The 25298-nt window shown below is 40.4% G+C and overlaps 2 protein-coding genes across 2 annotated transcripts; one reads left to right on the top strand and one right to left on the bottom strand.

Moving 5' to 3' along the window:
- The first annotated feature begins 17 nt into the window (after positions 1–17).
- On the top strand, positions 18–24559 carry LOC146566161 (hepatic and glial cell adhesion molecule-like). Its single transcript, XM_085289696.1, has 8 exons — positions 18–152; positions 14038–14247; positions 18042–18383; positions 21727–22008; positions 22955–23048; positions 23122–23195; positions 23316–23389; positions 23887–24559. The coding sequence occupies exons 2-8, from the start codon at positions 14085–14087 to the stop codon at positions 24034–24036; spliced, it is 1179 nt and encodes a 392-aa protein (XP_085145822.1). The 5' UTR covers positions 18–152; positions 14038–14084; the 3' UTR covers positions 24037–24559.
- LOC146566162 (serine/threonine-protein kinase pim-1-like) lies at positions 9885–11794 on the bottom strand. Its single transcript, XM_085287868.1, has 7 exons — positions 11614–11794; positions 11343–11437; positions 11208–11255; positions 10878–11096; positions 10351–10528; positions 10085–10255; positions 9885–9979 (listed from the first exon to the last, which is right to left on the bottom strand). Exons 1-7 carry the CDS (start codon positions 11792–11794, stop codon positions 9885–9887), a joined length of 987 nt encoding a protein of 328 aa, XP_085143994.1.
- Positions 24560–25298: the final 739 nt, after the last annotated feature.

The raw sequence follows: 25298 nt of genomic DNA, 5'->3' as shown, positions 1-25298 counted from the left end.
AAGCTGGTGAGTGTAGCGTGTGCCTCAGCCAAGCAAGCTGCAGCCTATTTTACTTTTAATTTTGGGAGAAGTGTTCTAGTTGCATCCTGATTCCACTGTTTTGGGAGTCCATTGAAGCTCTAACCCTTGGGGAAATACTGAACCCAGGAAGAGTTAAGTGGTTTTAATGACTTAGTTATCCGTCTCTGTGTATGTTATTTCTAGAAAAAATTGAGGACTTAAACATCTATTGTAATAGTAGCTTAACAGTATCTTAGCTTCACCAACTAGCTTTTTTAATGATTTCCCAAAGTACAAATGCAAACAGAGTCCATACAAAGGCATTTAGAAAGAGTTTCTCCCTTTAATTTGAAGTTAAGTGTTAGCTAATCTGTTAGCTAATCTTAAAATGTCTATTTCTTGCTTTCACTTAACATCAGTGTGTTGAGAAGTCTTATGAATCCTTCTGCAATATATTTGTTTGGAGTGACGTTTGGAAATCTTTCTAAAACATTTCTGGACTATTAAAATTGAGGGTAAACGTTCATTTACCCTCTGAGCTTGCTAAGTGGCAAATATTGGTGCTGTTTCAACTAACACTGCTGTTAAAATTATAAGGGGCAATTAATAAGAAATTGAGAGGGATTTTTATTCTTTGAGATGTTAACGTGATTCAAAGCAACTTCTATGTTGCTCACCATCCTTCTATATTTCCTAAAAACAATGCTGATCTTAGAAGGCAAAAAAAGCAACCCTACCTAATCTCTGCCTCTTCCCTTAATTTAAGACTTGGTGATTTTAATACCACAGTGATGGCATTGATTGTCTGGTGTGCACAGGCAGGAATTGGAGCTTTCCCTGGTAGGATGAAGGAATGTTTCTCCTTTGGGATTCATTCATAAACTCTTGGTAGTGTTGCAGTGAAAGTGGTCAGAGCAGTTGTCTCGGGGGCACATCCCTAGACTCGAGGGGGTTGCTGTTTATACAGTTGCCTTTCTCACTCTTGTGGTTTTCAGTGCATAAATACCCACTGCAAGTAACTGCATGAAGACTAGGGTTGAGATTAGTAAGTTTCTTGGTAAGCAGTCAGTGGGAGAGCTCTAATTAAATTGCACATCATGGATCACTGCTGTTCTCTAAGGCTAGCTTTGTTTAACCTGCATTTGAACAGAATACTTTATTAATCATGTGGTGATAGTTACAATAAGAAGAGTGAAAGAAATCTCCATCCCGGGTCATCCGTGGCTCGGGTTTTCCTCCGAGGCGTGGGCACCTATAAGCAGAGTTTTGTCTTTACCCTATAAGATTCAAAATTATTCAAAGTAACACTCAGGTATGCCGTTCAGCAGGTTAGTTACGACGTCGGGAGTAGCTTGGGAGAACAAGGAAACACAGACTGCTTCAGGTTGCCTTCCCAAACCAACTCAAAGGTTTATTCATCATATAACAGTTTATATAGAGGAAAAAGGTTCGTGTGTCAGCAGATTCTCACTTCAAACTGGTACAAACCAAATAAGGAAGCGTCTTCCTGCCCTCTGAGCAAAGAAGTATCCTTTGTATAGTTTATCAGTTCAGCTACAATTTATGATTATCCCAGCGAAATACACTCCTAGACATAGAATACAGAGTTCTTTCATTAGTGAATTCTGAAACAAACCACCTGGCCTTTAACAAACCCTTTTCTAAGAGATAAAGAAGGGATGATGGGAGTAAGGAAGTGATCTCTGTGGTATTTTTGACCTTGAGGTACCAGCCTGTGATTCTTACACATTAATTCTTGGGTCACAGAGAAAGAGAAAAAAACTAGTAAATGGGCCTTATTGAGTAACAGTTTTCCTGTATAATATCACTATAAAACAATATCCTGTAAATGCTACCATGGTATCAAAATATCACAACAGTTCTCTCCTTTTATCATAAAATGATAACATAGTATAAAGACAGAATGTAATAACATAATCTAAAGACAAATCATAAACGTAAAACAAATCATAAATGTAACTGGTCCTTCGAGCAAGCTTAATATCAAAAATTCTGAGAGCGTATACATGGTATCACACAACAGACAATAATCATCAAAAACAAAATAATGCCTGCTGCAACGGTTACAAAGGCTACAATTAGTTCCTTCCATTTTCCAAATGTGTCCTGTAGCCACTTGTCTAGCCACTGACCGTGACCTGCATTGGCTCTTAGTTCTATCTGCAATGCTTCAAGTCTATTCATAGCTTGTGTGAATGAACCGTTAGGGGTGGTATTATTGGGAATGAAAGTACAGCATACATCTCTAAACATCGCGCAAACACCTCCCTTCTCAGCTAACAGCATGTCTAAGGCCATTCTATTTTGCATGGTCATTAAAGAGGTAGCAGACATCTGTTCTCCTAGGGCTTTAAGGGCCGTATTGGTCAGATTGGTATGTCTTTGCTGATGGTAATAAACATAATTGATCCAGGCTACATTTTTGTTTACCTGTATCCACGGTAGTATTGAGGCAAACCCTGCTGATATTTCTCCTTGTGCCTTTAATTCCTTTGGTATCCCGCGTGGAACTCCTATAGCATCTATGTAAACGTTATGTGAGTAAGCGGAGCGTTTTGTACGTCTGCTGGATACAGGCAGATCAGAGGTTTGTTGTATTAGTAGTTCTTGGGCTAAAGTTACTAGACCACAGGTACCGGTCCAATTAACAGGTAAGGCTAATCTGAGAGTATTATTGCACAACCAATAACCATTAGGGATTGCTCTAGTTAGGTGTGTGTGTGTGTGTGTGTGTTCGAGAGGGCTCGGAGTCAACTGTAAAGTGTCTTTAAGGAGAGCATTATCTCCGCCGATTTTCTCTAGTCCCTCAGTGAGGGGGAAACCGGATATGGGGTATTTTACTATAACCTGTTCTGGATTACCCTTTGAACAGACATAACAGTTACTGTTTCCTAAATCACGAGCAGCTGTTCTAGCATTTTCATACCAGGAGTTAACTCCTGCTCTAGGGGGCGCATAAAATGGTTTATTAGTGGCGTCTATGTTGCCATTTACTGATTGTGAGGAGCGTATTAAGTAAGTGTCTCGCAAAATGAGGTATTGTCAGCAAAATATGACCTGCAGAAATGTGTACATGGTTGCAGTCTACAATACAAAATAGAAAAGAGAAATCCTAAGGTTAATGCGATAGATATGATAAATAACCTAAATATATAAGAATGTATAAGAAAAACAGTTCTTCAGTTGTCTCCTGGCCTGGTCCCAGGTTCGAGAGACATAGAATAAACGTCGTATGATGACAATGGGCATTTCATTTTCTCCATTATCAGGATGGAATGAATATTTTAATAATCCCTACAATTTTTTATTTTTTTTTATAAACTAAAGAATCAAATTATAAGCATGCATGCAAATCAAAACACTGATCCAAAGACTTGCCCACTAAGGTGATATTAGTATTTATTTTTGTTAAGTTTGAAAATGTGTGAAACCTATGGAAGTCAAACAACAGCCTCTAGCTCAGCTGGCAGGGATAGGTGAAGGGAAAGGCTTACATTCAATACAAGTCCACTTGTTCACTTATGACTCTCAAAAGGTTGATTCTGTTCATCTGGACGGGTGTTCTCAGTGAGAGAAATGTTTCTTCACTCATATAAGTGACTCCTTTAGTCTCAGCTGACTGAAGGCTTCCCCAACCTTATAAACAGTACATTTGCACAACTAGCCCACTAAATGAACAATGGGCTGAGAGGTCAACTCCTTGATCATTAACATGCAAACTGTCATGACATTGATCAAATACCATTGATCAGTGGCCATGAGTAGCATGAGAGTTAAAATGGCTGCAACCACAGCATTGTAAGATGTTGACAGATGTACCCTTAGGCACCCTCCTCGATTCAAAGATGGTCTTTCCCTTTTCACATAAGTGACCCAGGGTGATATATAAAACTGTTTTTGGGGGGTTTTGTTTTTGCAATTTATTTTATTTTTTTCTGATAGTTTCCAACATAATGGCCACCTCCACTGAAAGACACTTTCCATCCTCAGCCTGTATCACCACCAAATCAAGACAGGATGAGCTTTACTCAAACTCATAAACTTCAGTGATGAATCAGAGTAGTAGTAACTGGTGTTGCTGACTTGCCTTGTTTTCCCAGGAAAATCTTGTTTTTTGGAATGTGTTTTATGGCCACCTACAAGAAACAAACAGGATTTTGGTTAGCGCTTCAGAATGATATAGTTTGCATTCTGATCATGAAAAACATGTAACGATCCTTACCGGTAAATTGTCTGCTTTACGATAGCCAGCAAACACTGATCCAAACCCTCCTTCACCAAGTTGATGCTCCTGGATGTATCTGGCTTCAAATTCAGCTGAACGGACACAATCAAGAACCAATTTGGTTTCATAACGTGTGAGAAAGGACTATGGTAATATGGTACCAGTGTTACCTGAACTCTAACACAAGGGAATATCTAAGATTAAGTATTGAATGAGTGTTAAATTAAGCACACAATGTGGTTTGAGGGATTCAGAATTTCAAGCATACCTCTGCCAGTGTTCACCGAGGATGAAGTTGGAGCATTCTCCTTGTAGTCCAAAGGCCCCTCGCCAACTCCCCTGCTTGTCACAGACTCTGACAGCCTTGTCCTTTTGCTGAAGGCCTGTTCAGAACTGGCCTTCCTTTTGGTTGCCTTGCAGAGCTTGGCTGATGTGTTCTGTGGTGCCATTGTGCTGTTTGTTGAAAGAAAGGCAGACTACAGATGACCCTGAATTTATAGTGACCTGTAGCCATTGTCTGCATTGCAGACACTGCTTGTAGCTGCAGTAATGACACCTGGTTATGTCATTTGGAATTCACCAAATTTAATATTGAATCTAAGTGTGACATTGCCAAACGCTGTTGGACTTTCGTGGTTTTGTTTTTTGTCCCCTCCCAAATAAGACCAGGAGTGACATGTTTAGTTGAATGTTCTCATATTGCAGTCTGAGTGGGGTCTAAAAAGACATGGCCTTTATAGATTGGGAAACCTAGTCTTGTTAGGAGAGATGGCATCCTACTTTGGATGGAGCAGCTCTCATTTCTAGAAATCTGGACAGTTTATTCATGCTGAAATGGTGGTGCAAGAGAGGCATGCTGGGCTGTTTCGAAGGTTGTCAACTCTTCGGTTTTAGCAGGAGATCCTGTATAATGAGCAAAATTGGTTTGTCCCTTTACTTTACCTTAAATGTCCCATACTGACAGTTACCTGCAATGTCACTTTCTGACAACAGATGGCACTCTGATAAATTCTAAATCTGATTTGACCACAGTTGTATCAGGAGTGCTTGTGTCCAGTCATAGCCGTAAGTGATGGTGGTGTGTCAAAGTTGAGACTTTAAACTGTTACAAATGACTTGACCTAAAATCTGACAAATTGGTCAATCGTATCTCTCCAAGAATATAAAGTAATTTGGAACTAGAATCTCTTCTATCAAAGTACCTGCTGCACTCAGTTCCACAATGGCTCTACCCATAAGGGCAACAGAGAGGGAAATTGGTAAAATACCAGTTAATGCATCATGCTATGGAAGCTGCACAAAACTGCTCGGACGATGTCAATCAGCAAGACATGTGGAACATACGTGTAAAAAGCACAGATATGGGTTGTTGTTGGTTTTTTATTTTTGTTGTTTTTCCTTCAGTAGTTTCTCCTTACACAAGCAATGAAGACAAATAGGCCAGTATGAAACCTGTGCAAGGCAAACAGAAAGCAGAGTCTAATTGGGGTGGAGGTATCAATAGAAATCTACTGAAGTTTACACGACTAAGTCGGATGATTTCTTATTTTTGTGTCTTTAGGTTAGGCTATGATTGACACTAGAGCTGCTCCATCAGGAGACCGTCAAATATCAAGAAGTCCTGCTGCTCCTGAAAGGGAAGAAAGGCAGTTTGTACAGATGTCTTTAATCACTACAGCCTTATCAGTTGTATTCAATTCATGCAGTACCTCTTCAGATTGAGATGAGTGATTGTGTCAAACCATCAATTTTGTAGAGATTTTCAAACAGTGCCACCTTCATTTAGAATAAACCTTTATTATCCCATGAATGTTACATAGCTCTTATAGCAAGAGGAATATAGACCTAAGCAACTGAAAGTCATATGCATAAATAAGTGTTCAGATATGTACACACGGGGGGGGGGGGGGTGTAGGAATACTGGTGAAATATACAGTGTACAAACAAGATGCAATGAGTAGCAGCAATTAAACCGATGAGTAACCATGTTAAACTGTTATAGAGTCTAACAGCTGCTGGCAAGAATGACCTGCGGTAGTGCTCCTTCCTTCACTGTGGGTTCACTGCTGAACGAGCTGCTCAGTGCTCATGCAGGGGATGGGAGGTGTTGTCCATGATGGATATTAGCTTAGTTTCCCCAGTCCCCCTCTGCCATTCCAACGACCACAGCATTTAATAATACAAAAAAAGGCAGATGCCACGACAGTGTCATAAAACGTCCCTAGAAGTCCTGTTCACCTCAAAGGATGTCAGCCGCCGTAGCAGGTGAAGACTACTTAAACCCTTTTTGTAAAGAGCATTTGTATTCATGGAGCAATCTAGTTTGTTATTGAGGTGAGCACCCAGGTATTTGTACTCCCCCACAGTTTCAATGTCCAAACCCCGGATGTTCACTGGTGTAATAGGGGGTGACTTCTTGCTGGAGTCAATCACCAGCTCTTTTGTCTTGCTGGCTTAATGCCAATATGGTTCTGTTCACACCAGCTGAGAACATCATTAATGACTCCCTGTATTCCAGTTAGTTTCCGTTTGACACCCGACCCACAATGGCGGTGTCGTCAGAACTTCTGGAGATGGTAAATGTCTGTGTTATAACCGAAGTCCGCAGTGAAGAGAAATGGGGCAAGTACTGTTCCTTGTGGGACCCCTGTGTAACAGACTACCACCTCAGACACGCAGTCCCACATACTGGGGTCTACTAGTAAGGTAGTTAACAATCCATGTGGACAACAGATGGTCCACTCTCACTCCCTGCAGCTTCCCACTTAGCACTGCGGGCTGGATTGTGTTGAAGGCACTGGAGAAATCAAAAACATGACTCTTACATCAGGTGTCTTCATTAGGTGTGAAGTCAGGGCAACGGGTCTGAAGTGATTCGGTTCCTTTGTGTACCTTGTCTTTGGAACTTGCCTAGCCTTCCATAGCCTGAGGACCCTCACCAGACTGAGGTTGTGGAGACTTGTGAAGAGCTTTGGATGGGGGAGGGAAGGGCTTCTGAGTCAAACCTGTTAAAGAACTGGTGCAATCTATTAGCCCAAACCTGATCTCCAGACTCTGGGCCTTCTCTGCTCGCTGTACTCCATCTGGTGATTGTATTCAGTCCTCTGCACACTGTAGCAGAACCAGTGCTGCAGGTGAATGGAATGTACCCATTTTACCTGATGGTCACAGAAATGTGGGGAAAGAACATAAGAGACTGTCTAGCTTATATTACACGTCACCTTAACAGAAAGACAAAAATTAATAACTCTGTTCAATATTATCGTGTGTGTGCGTTACCATTTCAGTTTGAGAGCCACGGGTGCTGATAGAGTTGCTTCAGAGTGGGACGTTGCTCAGGAACTTTATTTAGACAAGTTCTCAAGAAATGACGGCAATCTGAGGAGCAACCAACGGAAATGTGGTGAGATCTACAGTGATTTAAGAAGGTGAACTACACCAGACCTGTGCTGACAGTTCATCATGCAAGAGTGTGTTTCTTACTTTTTGAGAGCCTGTTGCTGAGCTTTAGTTTGTGCCTGATAAACTCTTGGGTCTCAAACTGTTTTCTGTGGAGGCTTTCATAAAGTAGCACTCCCAGCTGCCACTGTTGTAGGACCAGCACTGTAGCTGAGTGTTAAATTAAGCACACAATGTGGTTTGAGGGATTCAGAATTTCAAGCATACCTCTGCCAGTGTTCACCGAGGATGAAGTTGGAGCATTCTCCTTGTAGTCCAAAGGCCCCTCGCCAACTCCCCTGCTTGTCACAGACTCTGACAGCCTTGTCCTTTTGCTGAAGGCCTGTTCAGAACTGGCCTTCCTTTTGGTTGCCTTGCAGAGCTTGGCTGATGTGTTCTGTGGTGCCATTGTGCTGTTTGTTGAAAGAAAGGCAGACTACAGATGACCCTGAATTTATAGTGACCTGTAGCCATTGTCTGCATTGCAGACACTGCTTGTAGCTGCAGTAATGACACCTGGTTATGTCATTTGGAATTCACCAAATTTAATATTGAATCTAAGTGTGACATTGCCAAACGATGTTGGACTTTCGTGGTTTTGTTTTTGTTTTTTTTTGTCCCCTCCCAAATAAGACCAGGAGTGACATGTTTAGTTGAATGTTCTCATATTGCAGTCTGAGTGGGGTCTAAAAAGACATGGCCTTTATAGATTGGGGAACCTAGTCTTATTAGGAGAGATGACATCCTACTTTGGATGGAGCAGCTCTCATTTCTAGAAATCTGGACAGTTTATTCATGCTGAAATGGTGGTGCAAGAGAGGCATGCTGGGCTGTTTCGAAGGTTGTCAACTCTTCGGTTTTAGCAGGACATCCTGTATAATGAGCAAAATTGGTTTGTCCCTTTACTTTACCTTAAATGTCCCATACTGACAGTTGCCTGCAATGTCACTTTCTGACAACAGATGGCACTCTGATAAATTCTAAATCTGATTTGACCACAGTTGTATCAGGAGTGCTTGTGTCCAGTCATAGCCGTAAGTGATGGTGGTGTGTCAAAGTTGAGACTTTAAACTGTTACAAATGACTTGACCTAAAATCTGACAAATTGGTCAATTGTATCTCTCCAAGAATATCAAGTAATTTGGAACTAGAATCTCTTCTATCAAAGTACCTGCTGCACTCAGTTCCACAATGGCTCTACCCATAAGGGCAACAGAGAGGGAAATTGGTAAAATACCAGTTAACGCATCATGCTATGGAAGCTGCACAAAACTGCTCGGACGATGTCAATCAGCAAGACATGTGGAACATAGGTGTAAAAAGCACAGATATGGGGTTTTTTTTTTCCCTTAGTAGTTTCTCCTTACACAAGCAATTAAGACAAATAGGCCAGTATGAAACCTGTGGAAGGCAAACAAAAACTCCATCTTCACATCAGAAAGCAGAGTCTAATTGGGGTGGAGGTATCAATAGAGATCTGCTTAAGTTTACACGACTAAGTCGGATGATTTCTTATTTTTGTCTTTAGGTTAGGCTATGATTTGTCTTGCTGGCTTAATGCAAAGATGGTTCTGTTCACACCAGCTGAGAACATCATTAATGACTCCCTGTATTCCAGTTAGTTTCCCTTTGACACCCGACCCACAATGGCGGTGTCGTCTGAGAACCTCTGGAGATGGCAAGTGTCTGTGTTATAACCGAAGTCTGCAGTAAAGAGAAAAGGGGCAAGTACTGTTCCTTGTGGGACCCCTGTGTAACAGACTACCACCTCAGACACGCAGTCCCACATACTGGGGTCTACTAGTAAGGTAGTTAACAATCCATGTGGACAACAGATGGTCCACTCGCACTCCCTGCAGCTTCCCCCTTAGCACTGTGGGCTGGATTGTGTTGAAGGCACTGGAGAAATCAAAAACATGAACTGGTGTAATCTATTAGCCCAAACCTTTTCTCCAGACTCTGGGCCTTCTCTGCTCGCTGTACTCCATCTGGTGATTGTATTCAGTCCTCTGCACACTGTAGCAGAACCAGTGCCACAGGTGAATCGAATGCACCACTCTGTACCCATTTTACCTGATGGTCACAGAAATGTGGGGAAAGAACATAAGAGACTGTCTAGCTTATATTACACGTCACCTTAACAGAAAGACAAAAATTAATAACTCTGTTCAATATTATCGTGTGTGTGCGCGTTACCATTTCAGTTTGAGAGCCACGGGTGCTGATAGAGTTGCTTCAGAGTGGGACGTTGCTCAGGAACTTTATTTAGACAAGTTCTCAAGAAATGACGGCAATCTGAGGAGCAACCAAAGGAAATGTGGTGAGATCTACAGTGATTTAAGAAGGTGAACTACACCAGACCTGTGCTGACAGTTCATCATGCAAGAGTGTGTTTCTTACTTTTTGAGAGCCTGTTGCTGATCTTTAGTTTGTGCCTGATAAACTCTTGGGTCTCAAACTGTTTTCTGTGGAGGCTTTCATAAAGTAGCACTCCCAGCTGCCACACTGTTGTAGGACCAGCACTGTAGCTGCAATAGCTGTACCACTCAGGAGGAGCGTGAGCAACTGTGCCTGCAAAATACAGGAATGAGACCTCATTAAGAAAAGGATTAAAGCAAATGGGTAAACTGGTAAACAAATAGGTAGGCTGAAGCAGGACAACGTACCATAGAACACTTTGAAAGAGTCTTCCTGCACAAAACAGCTAAGGCCAAAGTCAATCAGCCAAACACGTGGAACATCTGAGCCAGTCTCTATTAGAACATTTTCCACCTTAATATCACGGTGAAAGATGTTCTTGTCCTCAAACGCCAATGCTCCAGCGACCAGCTGTTTCAGTATGATCTGAAAGAGGCAAATAAACATGCTGTGTGAGAATTGGGGGTTTTCTATGCATTGCTAGTTCAAAGTGCCATACTGCCATCCCCACAAGGCAGTCCTATTACTGTAATTACTTGTATAAAGATGGCATTTACATGACCAAAATGAAAACTGCAGGACATGTTGCCAATTCCACACTTTGTTTAGGTGCTCAGGAGGTGAATAAATTTAATTCTCCTCCTCAGCATAGCTGAATTATAGGTAAATTTTGTCTGAGGCCTTCAAATGTAGAAATGGTGAAAGGTTACAGGCAATTTAGTATCAGCAATAGAAATGTTTAATACACACTTATAAAGACCCCCAATCATCTTACCTTGGCCACGCCCTCCTTTACACAACCTCCATTGACTTCAATGAACTGAAGGAGGTCCTGTGCAGGGATTGGTTGCTCAAGCACCAGAATTTGCTCCTCCTGTAGATTGTACCAATCCAGCAAGGACACAGATGTCGAGTTCAGCAGCTGTCCAGTTTTTCCATCCTGGAGTTTCAACATAATGGCCACCTCCACTGAAAGACACTTCCCATCCTCAGCCTGCATCACCACCAAATCAAAAGATTGGAGCATTACAGAAACTCAAACTCATAAATAAACATCAGTTATTTCAGTGATGGATCAGAGTAGTAACTGGTGTTGCTCACTTGCCTTGTTTTCCCAAAAAATCTTGTTTTTTGGAATGTGTTTTATGGCCACCTACAAGAAACAAACAGGATTTTGGTTAGCGCTTCAGAATGATATAGTTTGCATTCTGTTCATGGAAAAACATGTAACGATCCTTACCGGTAAATTGTCTGCTTTACGATAGCCAGCAAACACTGATCCAAACCCTCCTTCACCAAGTTGATGCTCCTGGATGTATCTGGCTTCAAATTCAGCTGAACGGACACAATCAAGAACCAATTTGGTTTCATAACGTGTGAGAAAGGACTATGGTAATATGGTACCAGTGTTACCTGAACTCTAACACAAGGGAATATCTAAGATTAAGTATTGAATGAGTGTTAAATTAAGCACACAATGTGGTTTGAGGGATTCAGAATTTCAAGCATACCTCTGCCAGTGTTCACCGAGGATGAAGTTGGATCATTCTCCTTGTAGTCCAAAGGCCCCTCGCCAACTTCCCTGCTTGTCACAGACTCTGACAGCCTTGTCCTTTTGCTGAAGGCCTGTTCAGAACTGGCCTTCCTTTTGGTTGCCTTGCAGAGCTTGACTGATGTGTTCTGTGGTGCCATTGTGCTGTTTGTTGAAAGAAAGGCAGACTACAGATGACCCTGAATTTATAGTGACCTGTAGCCATTGTCTGCATTGCTAGCGACTACTCAGCCTACCTGATTAGTCAGGTGGCTCATTAGCATGAGTGATTACAGGGCTCTGTTCACATTTACCGTAATCCTTTTCAGGGAATTGGAGCAGGGTGAGGCTTTTATGCAATGCCTTTTGATCATGATGATTGAATTTAAAAGTTTCAGGTTGGTTTCTTTTAATGTCTTTTTAGGTTGCCTGACTGACTATTGTAATGTCTTCAGGTTCTATGTAGTGATAACTGTTTTTAATTATCTATTGGTAATTTTTAAATTCCAATGGTTGATTTTAGTTTCCACTATGTATTACATCATTTTATTCCAAATAGATTACAATATTAACGAGTGACTTTAAGTGGTTTAAGCCACTGCAAAAGTCTTGGATGAGAGGTGAAACATCTTTGAGCAACTTAAAGTCCAGACGCTTTTCTTTCCAAGCTTCTTAAACAATATATTAAAGATTTTCCATTTATCACAATGTAATATTCAAGTATTATCTTCATTTTAATGACTTTTTAAAACTCTCTTGAGTGTAAGACTCAGCTTTGAGTTCCATGTTTTTAAACAATCAGTTGGAGGCTTAACGTACACATGAATAATTGATGTAGATGGCCATTGTACAGATGATTAGAACACAAAGGTGTGAATAGGTGAACTTAAACTGCTCAAAGATAATGACATTGTGACTCTAAGTGGTTTAAGCCACTGCAAAAGTAAAAAGATTTCTCCTTGGGCCCACCAATGTAATCAGTATGCTATATTGCAACTGTTAAAGCACAATGAGGGGGGAAAAAAAGAGAATACAAGATAATGAAAGAAAACACAAAGCAATGAAACTAATGATCATACAATTACCCACCCTTTGTCACAGCTTCAGCAACAGATGTGTGGAGTTACAAGAGAAGGATCCAAGTGCTGGCACTGGCTTTACTGCGAGTTAACTTTTATTTTCAAATGGTGACAATTCAAACAGAAGTGGAAATGGCAAGGACAGAAACTTAGAAAAACCTAAATTGGGAAAGCTAGCTAAACAAACCTGCAGCTAGAACACGATGACTCAAAGAATTATACACAGGTGGACCAGCAACAAGCAGAGGGGGGGAAAAGGGCTTAAATACACAGGTGGTAACAAGGGAGTGAGAAACAGAAACAACTAATTACACATAACGAGATCAAGGAAGCAAAGCAGAACATGCTGACAAAGGACAGGGATTATCAAAGTAAGACAGGAAACACACAGGCTGAACTCAAGACATGTAAGCTTAACACTTGGGACTGGAGGAATGAAACAGAGACAAGACTCACAAAACACAACACCTGAGTAGACACTTAGGGAGGTAAAAAAAAAAAAAAAAAAAAATAGATCACTAACAGCAAGGAACTAAACAACCTAACATAAACCACTCAGAGAACCTAAACTAAATATTCTTTTAACCCCAAAACACAGTCCAATAGGGACGGAACAGTAACATAAACACAACAACCAACTGATACAAAACCAAGGAATATCAATCATACACAAACACATGGACACTGGGTCACCCTTTATCTAAAACTTAAACACTCAAGCCAGCAGATGGTGCTGCACTGAACTGAACCGAAAAACCAGTTTATTTGTTCAGGATTTTTAATTTTTATTTATTTATTTTTGAGTAATAAATGCAACTATGGGTTTTCTCAGTGGTTGACATGGTCAAGAAGTGGTTGCCTTCTTGTGGCCATGTCCTGGCCCCCACACAGGTTGTAACACATGACTAATGTGACTATGACTGGAAAAGGAGTTTCAGGGTTTTACACAATGCAGCATTTTCTCATAAAATAGAAAGCACCTCTGTTTATTTATTTACTTCTCTTTTAAACCACTGGTATCTTTCTGTCTAAAAATAGTGTATGTTAGTATGATTGTAGATTATATGTGCATTGTCTTTAAAAGTTTAGATGGAAGCAGATTACAATGGATAAAATTGTCTAGGCTACACATTGGGTGCTTTGTCAGTGATAAATGTTTGGTCCAGGATGCCTAATCTCAATGTTTGTATTTTGTTAATTTATGAACACTGAAATCTCACCACAGTGAAGCATTGTTGATATGAAATTTAGTTTTTCCCAATAAAAATGTAGACCCATCTATAGAGAGAGAGACACACACACACGCTTTTGTCCTCTTTCTACAGTGGCTTTTGTGAACAACATGTACTCAGTTCCAGCAGAGCCTGAATGAATGACTGTGTCCTCCGTCCAACCCAGAAGCACAAATCATGCTGCTCGTCTGGGAGGAAAACAAAGCTTGAGACCCAAGATGAAGGAAGAGAAGGGTGCTCCATTGAAAAACAAAATAATTTACCAGATTTTTTTGCTTGTGTGTTTTGGTTTCTGCAATTCAGGTATGTTACCTTCTTTTATATGGGTGCTTCAAACTTATTCTCCAGATGAGCAAATACTTGCCTAGTACAAGTCTATATATTAATGTACTGGATTATTAGGATTTGTGCATAAAACAATGTGTAGCAGTACATTTGTCTACATGTACTGCTGAAATTTGCAAATCTTTAGAAAACTGAAATTTGCTTCTTTTTAAATGTCATTTTTCATGTTATTGCATCACCAAGTCATTAAATGAACAGATGCTTCTAGTAGATTTTGCAAATTAACAAACATTTTCAGAATAACTGAATTATAGGGGCAGGTGGAGTTTTTATAATTGCCAGCTGTGACGTGGATGGAAATGGCAACAACAGCTCCAGATACGGTTGCATACTTTGATCTAATTAGATATAGTATTGAGAAATACGGTATGATCACTAGTTTCTGATCATTTTTGCAACATTTTGCCTATTTTAAAGTTTCAATGGTATTACAAAAAGTACGGCTTCAGAGAATATATATTTAAATTTAATTACATGAGGTTCTGGGGGTGTTTTGTGACCATTCTTCTAATTAATAAGGGCTCACAGACTAGAGCCAGTGTTTTCAGCTGTGGCTGGGTGTCATCACTGTCCTGCCATTGTTGTGGTTAGCAACAGAGTTACTGAGCTGCTCTGTTTCTGCAGAGCTAGCGTGGTGTCTGGATTGCTCCCATTGCTCTTTTCATGAACTGCCAAGAAGGAAATTTCAACAAACAATCCTCACTTTTGTTGGTTCATGCTGGCCCATCCCAAAGTCTAAAAGCCATCACCATGGTAATATAGATCTGTCATGCAAAGGCTTCCAGTATACAACAGTGACGGGGTGCAGTGCCCGCTTTCCCACAATGATAAAGTATTTGGTCTTCATCTAACCACTGTATCACTTCCCAAAGTTAAAATACTGATAAATTATAATATATTTATATAAATTATTTAATTGTGCACAAATTCTTCATTGGCAGTAGATTAGTTGGGCCCTTATTCTATTCAGATAGGTATAATATTCAAAAACGGATGGGTGTGTAGTTACTTTTAAATCATTGAAGCTTTCCAATTGTAAACAATACATTCATTATCAACTTTGTCAAGCTGGAAGGTGTATTAAGGGTTTTTATGTCTTAAAAAAAAAAGTCACTAGGCTTTCAGGACTGTCCAGTTGCAGCACTTCCTCTTTAAATACTGCTGGTTATATGAATATTACATATTTATAGTTTGCAGAATTTACATTTTTCAGCATAGAGTGTAAAAAGTTAAGATAACTCAGTCTGATTCATAGATATAATATAAACTTATATTTTAAGATTATGCATAGCCTCGCTATTCTTGTGTTAATTTTCTACTTACTTTTTCTAGGTTCGTGCATTTGCTTCAGAACATTTCTTATCTCAAGAGTATCATTTTTTTTTTTTTTTTTTAGTTAACATTGAATTGACCCTAATTTATTTATATAGCGCCAAATCACAACAGTTGCCTCAAGGCGCTTTATAGTGTGAGGTAGACCCTACAATAATACATACAGAGAAAAACCCAACAATCATATGACCCCTATTAGCAAGCACTTTGACGACAGTGGGAAGGAAAAACTCCCTTTTAACAGGAAGAAACCTCTGGCAGAACCAGGCTCAGGGAGGGGCGGCCATCTGCTACGACCGGTTGGGGTGAGAGAAGGAAGACAGGATAAAAGACATGCTGTGGAAGACAGAGCCAGAGATTAATATCAGCAGAGAGGTCTATTAACACATAGTGAGTGAAAAAGGTGACTGAAGAGGAAAAACTCAGTGCATCATGGGAATCCCCCAGCAGCCTACACCTGCAGCATAACTAAGGGAGGATTCAGGGTCACTTGATCCAGCCCTAACTATATGCTTTACCAAAAAGGAACGTTTTAAGCCTAATCTTGAAAGTAGAGATACTGTCTGTCTCCCGAATCTAAACTGGAAGCTACTTCCATAGAAGAGGGGCCTGAAAACTGAAGGCTCTGCCTCTCATTCTACTTTTAAATACTCTAGGAACAACAAGTAAGCCTGCAGTGTGAGTGCGAAGTGCTCTAATGGGGTGATATGGTACTACAAGGTCATTAAGATAAGATGGGGCCTGATTATTTAAGACCTTGTATGTGAGGAGCAGGATTTTGAATTCAATTCTGGATTTAACAGGAAGCCATTGAAGGGAAGCCAATACAGGAGAAATATGCTCTCTCTTTCCAGTCCCTGTCAGTGCTCTTGCTGCAGCATTTTAGATTAACTGAAGGCTTTTCAGGGAGTTTTTAGGAAATCCTGATAATAAAGAATTGCAACAGTCCAGCCTAGAAGTAATGCATGAACTAGTTTTTCAGCGTCACTCTGAGACAGGATGTTTCTAATTTTAGAGATGTTGCTCAAATGGAAGAAAGCAGTCCTACATATTTGTTTAATATGTGCATTGAAGGACATATTATGGTCAAATGAATTATGAAGGTTCCTCACAGTGTTACTGGGGGACAAGGTAATGCCATCCAGAGCAAGAATCTGGTACCATATTTCTAAGATTTTCAACTTAAAGCTTCATTATCTTTATTTTAATCAGTAAAATTCAGGAAACTCACGGCAGCAGAAAAATAACTTCAACTATTTTAAAAAGACATTTTAAGTACAAAAACACTAAAAACATTTTTTTTTCTTTTTATGGTACAAATGTAAAGTAGCCACAAAAAATCTTAAACTTTAAATAGAATTTTAATCTTATACAACCAAATCACAAAACAGTCTTGTAGTATTTTATGTTGTAAGGTCAACCTTACATTGCTGTAGATATGAATTCAGGGTCATATAAATAACTCGCTGGGAAAAGTTAGGAGGCAACAGTATCTCAACCACCAAGCTAAAGAAGGGCAGCCAAGGGAAGTAAGCAGACAAAAGAATAGCATAAAGAAAGAAGTCTAAAAATTACATGTTGAAGCAAAAACCTTCACTGAAATATTTGAAAAGCATCAAACATTAGAAAGATTCTCACATCTAGTTTTGACTAGAATATCATACCAGTTATGCAACCTCCAGTCTTTATTTGGGAGGAGCCCATTTACAGGTTGCGCTGCTTGCAGTTGCAACAGAGGAAACTACAGGACCAGTTACAGAGGTGTGGCAACAAGCGCAGTCACATAATCTGTTTTGTGATGTTTTACATGATTAGTTGTTGTTCAACTAACTTAAACTGCTGATAATGCTGCCCAGATAAACCTAATCATTCAAAATTTGTTCTCTTAAGAAGATGACCTAAAACTAACAAGAAACTCTTGCAGTCTTTGAAGTGTTTAGAGAATTTAAAGTATTCACTGTTGAGATTGGCTATGAAATAGTGGAGTGGGATGATTTTAAAGTAGCCTACACAACATTTCTGTATTCAGTTACCAGTTTATTAAGTATACTTAGTAGAAAAAAAATATTATTATAAAAAAAGATTTTTCAAGATGAAAAAGTTTTACCTTTTTTCAGAGTTGCTGATTGAGTTCTGATCATCTGGGTGTAGGCGCCTCTAATTAATGGTGGAGAGTGTTGGTGTAGAGCAATGACTGTTTTCTACAGTTATTGGTGTAGAGCTGCATGATGCTATTTTTCATGCCAGTGTAGTTGTTGTAAAGTGCATTAGGAATATTTGATGGAAAAACATTGTTCCCCAAAATCTGGCTCCCCAAAAAGCCAGTCATCTTAAAACTCTGTAAAAGTTAACTGATACTAGAATTTGTTTAAAATGGAAAAGAAACTTCTCATGGACCTTTCTTCTTTGTTTCTGTGCAGGTGGAGTGTTGGCAGTGAATATGACTATCCCAAATACTCTCATTAGAGGTAAATTAGGAGGGGAGGCCCTTCTGTCAGTCCGCTATGATAGTTTCAGCTTAGACCTGCCAGTTATCAAGTGGCTACTTAAAAGGGAAAAATCTGTCACGGTTGTCCAGTCGATTGGAACGGACATCATTGGGACGCTGAGGCCCGAGTACCGGGATCGTATCCTGGTATTTGGGAATGGGACTCTGCTTCTCCACAACCTCAGATTTGCTGATGATGGAACATATGACGTAGAGATCTCCATCACAGATGATACCTTTCCAGGAGAGGGCAGCATCACACTCACTGTGGATGGTAGGAGGACATGTCCATTTGTACAATTCTGTAATGTTTTCAGGTGTAAAAGCACATTTTATTAACCCTTGTCTGCTGTTGCAGAATGCAATACTATCAGTTTTAATATATATAGAGAGATGTGTTTATTGTTTGAACTATAAGTTTAAACCATGATGATTCAAAACACTTACCTAGACTGTAAAAAAAGCCATTAGTGAACTGTTCAGCATGAAAATTTGGAGCTAAACCTGCTGAACTATAATTTAACACTCATATTTATCTTTCTTTCCTCCTGCTATGCTGCCTATGAGTCTTTGTGGCTCTTTGTTCATATTGCACACCATTAGTCTTGCTCTGAGTTCAGGTTTCTGAATCATTGTGTGTTTCAGACGTACTCAAACACTCAGGCGCTTCTGCAAACATTTTATCCCACAATGCAAAAGATTTTATTAAACTGTACTGCACTGTTCACGCTTTGTAATCAGCTTTCTTTCCAGACAGTTTTAAAGTCCTTACACATTCACATGTTTTTCTCTTTGCCTGATTGGGCTACTGTTCAAGTTGTAGGTGGCTGAAAGAATGCTGGGAATCTCATGAAGTCACTCCATGAATTATTTGGCTGTACTGATATGTCGGCTGTTAGCAGACAGGCACACAGATGTAAATCATCTAATTTTTATTAGCATAAATTTATGGAACAATAATTAACTTTAACTTTATTTTTCCTTTACTTTTTAGGCTCTGTTGAGACATTTTGTTGAGACTTTTTCATCGATATTATTTGAGATGAGCATGCAAATGCTCATGCCAGCTCAAACTTTTTCCACAATAGTTTGAGCTGGCATGAGCAGCAAGTGCTGTTTTGCTTGTTGAATTTAAATGGAATGCAAACCACTGGCATAAACAAAATAAATAAATAGTTCCAGAGGCGAGGTCACTGAGGCAGTTAAACAACTTCTTGGTGGCAGAGCCCCTGGTGTTGATGAGGTCCGCCCCGAGTTACTGAAGGCTCTGGACGTTGTAGGGCTGTCCTGGTTGACACGCCTCTACAATGTTGCATGGAGATCAGGGGCAGTACCCCTGGACTGGCAGACCGGGGTGGTGGTCCCCATCTTTAAGAAGGGGGACCGGAGGGTGTGTTTCAACTACAGGGGGATCACGCTCCTCAGCCTCCCTGGGAAAGTCTATGCCAGGGTGCTGGAAAGGAGAGTTCGTCCGCTAGTCGAACCTCGGATACAGGAGGAACAATGCGGTTTTCGTCCTGGTCGCGGAACATGGACCAGCGCTTTATCCTCTCAAGGATACTTGAGGGTGCATGGGAGTTTGCCCAACCAGTCTACATGTGTTTTGTGGACTTGGAGAAGGCATTCGACCGTATTCCTCGGGGTGTCCTGTGGGAGGTGCTGCGGGAGTATGGGGTGTCTGGCCCATTGCTATGGGCCATTCGATCCCTATACAACTGTTGCAAGAGCTAGGTTCGCATTGCCGGCAATAAGTCGGACTCGTTCCCGGTGGGTGATGGGCTCCGCCAGGGCTGCCCTTTGTCACAGATTCTGTTCATAATTTCTATGGACAGGATTTCTAGGCGCAGCCAAGTGGCGGAGGGCTTTCACTTTGGTGGCCTCAGAATCTCATCTCTGCTTTTCGCAGATGATGTGGTTCTGTTGGCTTCATCGGGTGAGGGCCTCCAGCTCGCACTGGAATGGTTTGCAGCCGAGTGTGAAGCAGCGGGAATGAGGATTAGCACCTCCAAATCTGAGGCCATGGTTCTCAGCCGGAAAAGGGTGGAGTGCCCACCCTTTTCGGGGATGAGTTCCTGCCCCAAGTGGAGGAGTTCAAGTATCTCGGGGTTTTGTTCGCGAGTGATGGGAGAAGGGAGCCGGAGATCGACAGCCGGATTGGTGCGGCGGCTGCAATGATGCGGATGCTGCATCGGTCCGTCGTGGTGAAGAGGGAGCTGAGTGTAAAAGCGAAGCTCTCAATTTACCGGTCGATCTACGTCCCTACCCTCACCTATGGCCACGAGCTGTGGGTAGTGACCGAAAGAACAAGATCGCGAATACAAGCGGGGGAAATGAGCTTCCTCCGAACGGTGGCTGGCCTCTCCCTTAGAGATAGGGTGAGAAGTTTGGCCATCCGGGAGGGGCTCAGAGTAGAGCAGCTGCTGCTCCACATCGAAAGGAGCCAGCTGAGGTGGTTCGGGCTGACAAGGATGCCTCCTGGGCACCTCCTGGGGTTGGTGTTCCGGGCATGTCCCACCGGGAGGAGGCCCCGGGGAAGACCCAGGACACGCTGGAGAGATTATATCTCTCGGCTGGCCTGGGAACGCCTTGGTGTTCCCCCGGATAAGCTGGAGGAGGTGGCTGGGGAGAGGGAGGTCTGGGCTTCTCTGCTTAGGCTGCTGCCCCTGCGACCCGGCCCCGGATAAAGCGGATGAAGATGGATGGATGGGATGGATAGTTCTAGTCAGGTTTTGGAAAACACTTATATAAACTGATAAAAGACTTAATTTATCTCACAGTAAAAGGTGAAGATAACAGGAATGGAGAGGTCAACCAAACTAAATGAATGCACACCAAACCTTTTATCTGTGTATATAAAACAAATATATAATAGTGAGTATAGGTGTGGCCAGCAGAGACATTCACATCAGCTCAGGTTGAACAGTTTGCAGACAACGTTGAAGAGGCAAGGCTGAGGTGGTTTGAACATGTGCAAAATGAGGGATAGTGGATATATTACACAAAGGATATTAAAGTTACCAGGCAGGAGGCAACTTTAGACCACAAAGAAGATTTGTGCCTTTAGTGGATAGCAAGGGATAGTGTGAAGCTGTGGCGACCCCTAAAGGGACCATGCAAAAGGAGAAGATTAATATATTGTCTGATGTTATGATAGAAGTTATTCCCTGAGAAATTATAAGTAATAGACTGACTTCTTGAAACCAAGCACACCATTGTTTTTCTTGTGACATTACCAATAAGTTTGATGTGTCACATGGCCCTCTTCCTATTGAAAAAACAAAAGTTGTATCCAAGATGGCCGACTTCTAAATGGCCCCCCTGGTCACCACCCATCTTGAGGAGTTTGCCCCCTCTCATATACTAATGTGCCACAAACAGGACTTTAATATCACCAACCATTCCCATTTTATTACGGTGTATCCATATAAATGGCCCACCCTGTAGAAAAAAAAAAAACTAATATTCTTGGCATAATTTATTTCAAAAGTTCCTTCAGTGTTTCTTGCATGTGTAAAGACTACAAGAAAGAAACGACTTCAAAAAAGGACAGAAGCATGTTTATTGTTTTATCTGCTAACATATCCAGAACTATTGTATCTACTGTCTCTTGTATCCAGAATCTATATCCAGGCCTTATATCAACATGGAGTCTTCATCATTACTGGAGCTTAGCGAAAATGTTGTCCTCAACTGCTCTCATGACAATGGAACCAGGACTACATACAGGTGGTTCAAAGGTGGAAAACTCCTGACCAATGAGACAAGGTTCGTGTTTTCTCCTGATCAGAAGCTTTTGACCATCAAGCGGGTGTTGATGGCAGATGATGATGTCTACAGCTGCACAGTGGAGAATCCGGTGGGAAATATGACAAGTCTGCCAATTAGACTGACTGTATACAGTAAGTAACACTGCCTTAGTTAGTTATTGCAATGTCAACAAGGGTTAAAAACATCATGGTAGACACAGAGACATGGGCAGCAGATTTCAGTTGAATTCAGTTTTATTTTTATAGCCTCAGTTCAAAACAAGTTTCATCTCAAGGCCTGTAAATAATTGCACAATTTAATAAAGGTGGTGATTTTGACTACTAAGTATTGCAGTGCACTGCCTAAAATATTAAATTCAGTAGTATAATTTCAGGTGTTTAGTTTTTGTTCCGTTAACAGTTTAATAGCTCATTTGAAAGACTGGTTCAGGCTGTCCTGAGGGTGACATAACTTATATAACTATGCAGCTGTAAGAACACAGCAGGTCTACATAAAGTAAAGAAAATAGTTCCTTCAGTTGATCAGAGAGGATGCTTTTCTACATTACTAAATTTTCCCTAAATCTTTTGACAGATTTCTCTCAGAAATTACAAATGTCTGCCTTCTGGTAGGGATGGAGGAAAAGTCTGAGGTTTTTGAAAGCCAAAGAAAGGTGTCTTTGAAAGACCTGCATAATGCATTGCGTATCTGCCATTCACAGCAGACACATGAGGCATGGAGCAGGTCGTCAAAGACACAGCTCAGTAAGTAAGTAACATCTCATGACTCAGATCTCTGGAGGAGCGGGAAAGTAATATAAAAAAACCCACAGTTGGCCACAGTTGACTGTTGTTAAAAGATCAAGTTTAAGCAGGGTTGACAACATATACATTGCTCATCAATGATAATGTGATAGTGATGTGAAAGGCTGGTACAAACAGTACAAAAATAGTGAAAAGCAGACCCAGAAGGTATATGTGTGTCACATGGGCATAAAGAGAAGGAATACTGTGTGTTATACCATTCGCTCTAGTTGCACATTTTGTTTTGTCAGTGCCTGTGTTGTTCATTAATTGTAATCTTGTACATTCTAAACAGAAAGAAGTTCCCTTTATATCATCCTTTCTACTGGAGGCATCTTTCTTTTGATCACCTTGGTGACTATATGTGCCTGCTGGACACCTTCTAAAAAGTAAGACTGGCTATTAAATAATTGAATTCAATGCCAAGTATCACAAAACTGATCAAATATTTTGTCTACACAGACCAAGACAGCCCCCTAGAAAGCACCTCTCCAGGTTTTATAACCGCTCTCACCAAACACCAATCAATCACACAGGTAAAGTATAGCTGTGACGACAGTTATGAAATGTGAAAACGAAGTGTGAATTTGTATTCAAATAATAATAAATTTGAATACTAATTTATTTATTTATTTATTTATTTTACTTCATCACAGATTGTGTGCTTCCAAAAATGCCACAGCACAATGGGATAAATGCAGTAACTTCACTTTATATCCTCCAGCAAAAGGTAACACTTTTCATTAACGGTCTTATTTTGTTACATTCTGTGAGTCGTGAATAACACCACAACAAATCTGAAGCAATCTGAAACTATCATCTAACAAATTTTGTCTTCTATTGCATAATCTTTAGGCATAAAACCCACAAGTCACTACAAGGAATACATGCAACATTATGTTCTGGCAAAAAAAGTACTAAGGAATGTTTATAAAACTCAAGGCTAGCCAGTTTAATAGCTGCATGGACAGACAGACCAGCTATAAGGTGCTCATTATAAACTGTCTCATTAGCTGCATATACTTCAAAACCAAGCTATCAAAGTCTTTTTGGTCATTTAATAGCACCTTATCAGTCTCACAGGCTAAGCTCAGTAAACCGAAACCAGTGAGTTTCGCTATTAGGTAATCTGAGAGCCATCTACACAAATAGCCACAATGAAATTTAATAAAAGTAAAATATTACTTTTGGAGAGTGAAGTTGGGCTCATGTCACTGTGTTTTGCAGGATCCTTCCACAGATGACTCCTCCAGCAACAGTATTGGATCTCCATCTGAACTTGACAACCCACCATGCTACACCACTTCCCCCACATATACTGATCCTATTACTCTTACTGCTGGTTCCCCTGCTCACATCTCCCGTAAGCATACCTGATGGGTCATCGGTTTAAACAGTCCACAGTACAACAAACAGAAGGTTACATGCTCTATATTCTACTGCTCCGAAATGCAAAGTACTCTAGACATCGTGGAGAGTGTCGTAAAATGAAGAAAATGCTGTGAATTAAACACTGTAACTTAAATAACAGTTGTTTTAAAGTTTAGTAGCACAGCCTGGAATGAAATATGAGGACAGTTTGACATTAGAGTCAAAAGGTTTCAGTTTTTATGATTTAAATTTTTTATTTGGTTTGTTACTCAACACCATTGCAGTTTGTTACATGTCAATTCCAGACAATTCCAGACATATAACTGACTTGTTATCTCTCTGTTATGTCAAATTTTTTGTATACATAAAAATACAGATTACTTTGTGAAATAATGTAAATTAGTATTTTAGTTCTACTAGATTGCTTAATTTATGTGTATACAGTGACAAAACCATGTTGGGGTAGGATAGGGGGCCATGGTATTTGAATTTTATACATACTTTAATAAAAATGTAGAATTATCAGAAATTTGTCTTTGTGGTATTTTGGAAAGACTGACCTGTGCCAGATGACTTGAACAAGTAGCGTCCTTGTTTGCTTGTCATTTATCATGGATAGATTAGTAGATTTAATTTTTAACAACATTTGCCTCAAGCTGCTTTATATTGCAAGGTAAACCCTCTACAATAATACAGAGAAAACAGGGAAGATCCCATCAGATGACAGTGACACAACTGTCATTGATGTCCACTACCGCTGATCAAAAAGAAGTTTTCATCATAACCATATTCCCATTTTAGGACATGGGTGTCTAATTTTTACTTACCAGTCTATACTAATCGGTCTTGAAGGACGTAGGCCTTGTTACAGAGGTAAATTTCAAATGTTCAGCATGAGCAGGAGGAGGAAAAATGTGGTACTTTTAACAGTTTTGCTTTCTTTATACATAAAGAAATGGTGTAATTTATGCCATGTTCCTTCATGCCTAAGGCACTGAACATTATCCATATCAACATGAGTATCCTTCTATTTTTCAACTCTTGGGCTGCATTCAGACGCAGGGGAGTAAAGCTAACAATTTTGACTTCTCCATTGTACAGAAATTGATAATAGAGCATAGTACTGTGTTTTTTGTTTTTTTTATGTCACTTACCTTAATACTGGGAGTACAAGGGAGCAAATTTGAAAAATTGATACTAGAGCATAGGACTGTGCTTTTTTGAATGTCACTTACCTTACTGTTGGTAGATCCAACGCTGTTGGACCA

This window comes from Mchenga conophoros, linkage group LG10, assembly GCF_057382185.1.
Source record: "Mchenga conophoros isolate Kocher_MC1m ecotype Shallow Benthic linkage group LG10, M_conophoros_male_GT1.1, whole genome shotgun sequence".
Taxonomy (NCBI): domain Eukaryota; kingdom Metazoa; phylum Chordata; class Actinopteri; order Cichliformes; family Cichlidae; genus Mchenga; species Mchenga conophoros.
The sequence above is the reverse complement of the archived record's forward strand: the minus strand, read 5'-3'. Positions and strand labels throughout refer to the sequence as shown.

What these genes read in the sequence shown, in the direction of transcription:
- LOC146566162 (XM_085287868.1), bottom strand. Translation starts at nt 11,794, where the DNA reads ATGGCACCACAGAACACATCAGTCAAGCTCTGCAAGGCAACCAAAAGG. An exon ending in AGATTTTTTGGGAAAACAAG is followed by an intron (nt 11,097 to 11,207) that starts GCAAGTGAGCAA and finishes GTGGTGATGCAG; the next exon opens with GCTGAGGATGGGAAGTGTCT. An exon ending in CTCTTTCAAAGTGTTCTATG is followed by an intron (nt 10,256 to 10,350) that starts GTACGTTGTCCT and finishes TGTATTTTGCAG; the next exon opens with GCACAGTTGCTCACGCTCCT.
- LOC146566161 (XM_085289696.1), top strand. Translation starts at nt 14,085, where the DNA reads ATGACTGTGTCCTCCGTCCAACCCAGAAGCACAAATCATGCTGCTCGT. An exon ending in TTTTGGTTTCTGCAATTCAG is followed by an intron (nt 14,248 to 18,041) that starts GTATGTTACCTT and finishes GTTTCTGTGCAG; the next exon opens with GTGGAGTGTTGGCAGTGAAT. An exon ending in AACACCAATCAATCACACAG is followed by an intron (nt 23,196 to 23,315) that starts GTAAAGTATAGC and finishes ACTTCATCACAG; the next exon opens with ATTGTGTGCTTCCAAAAATG.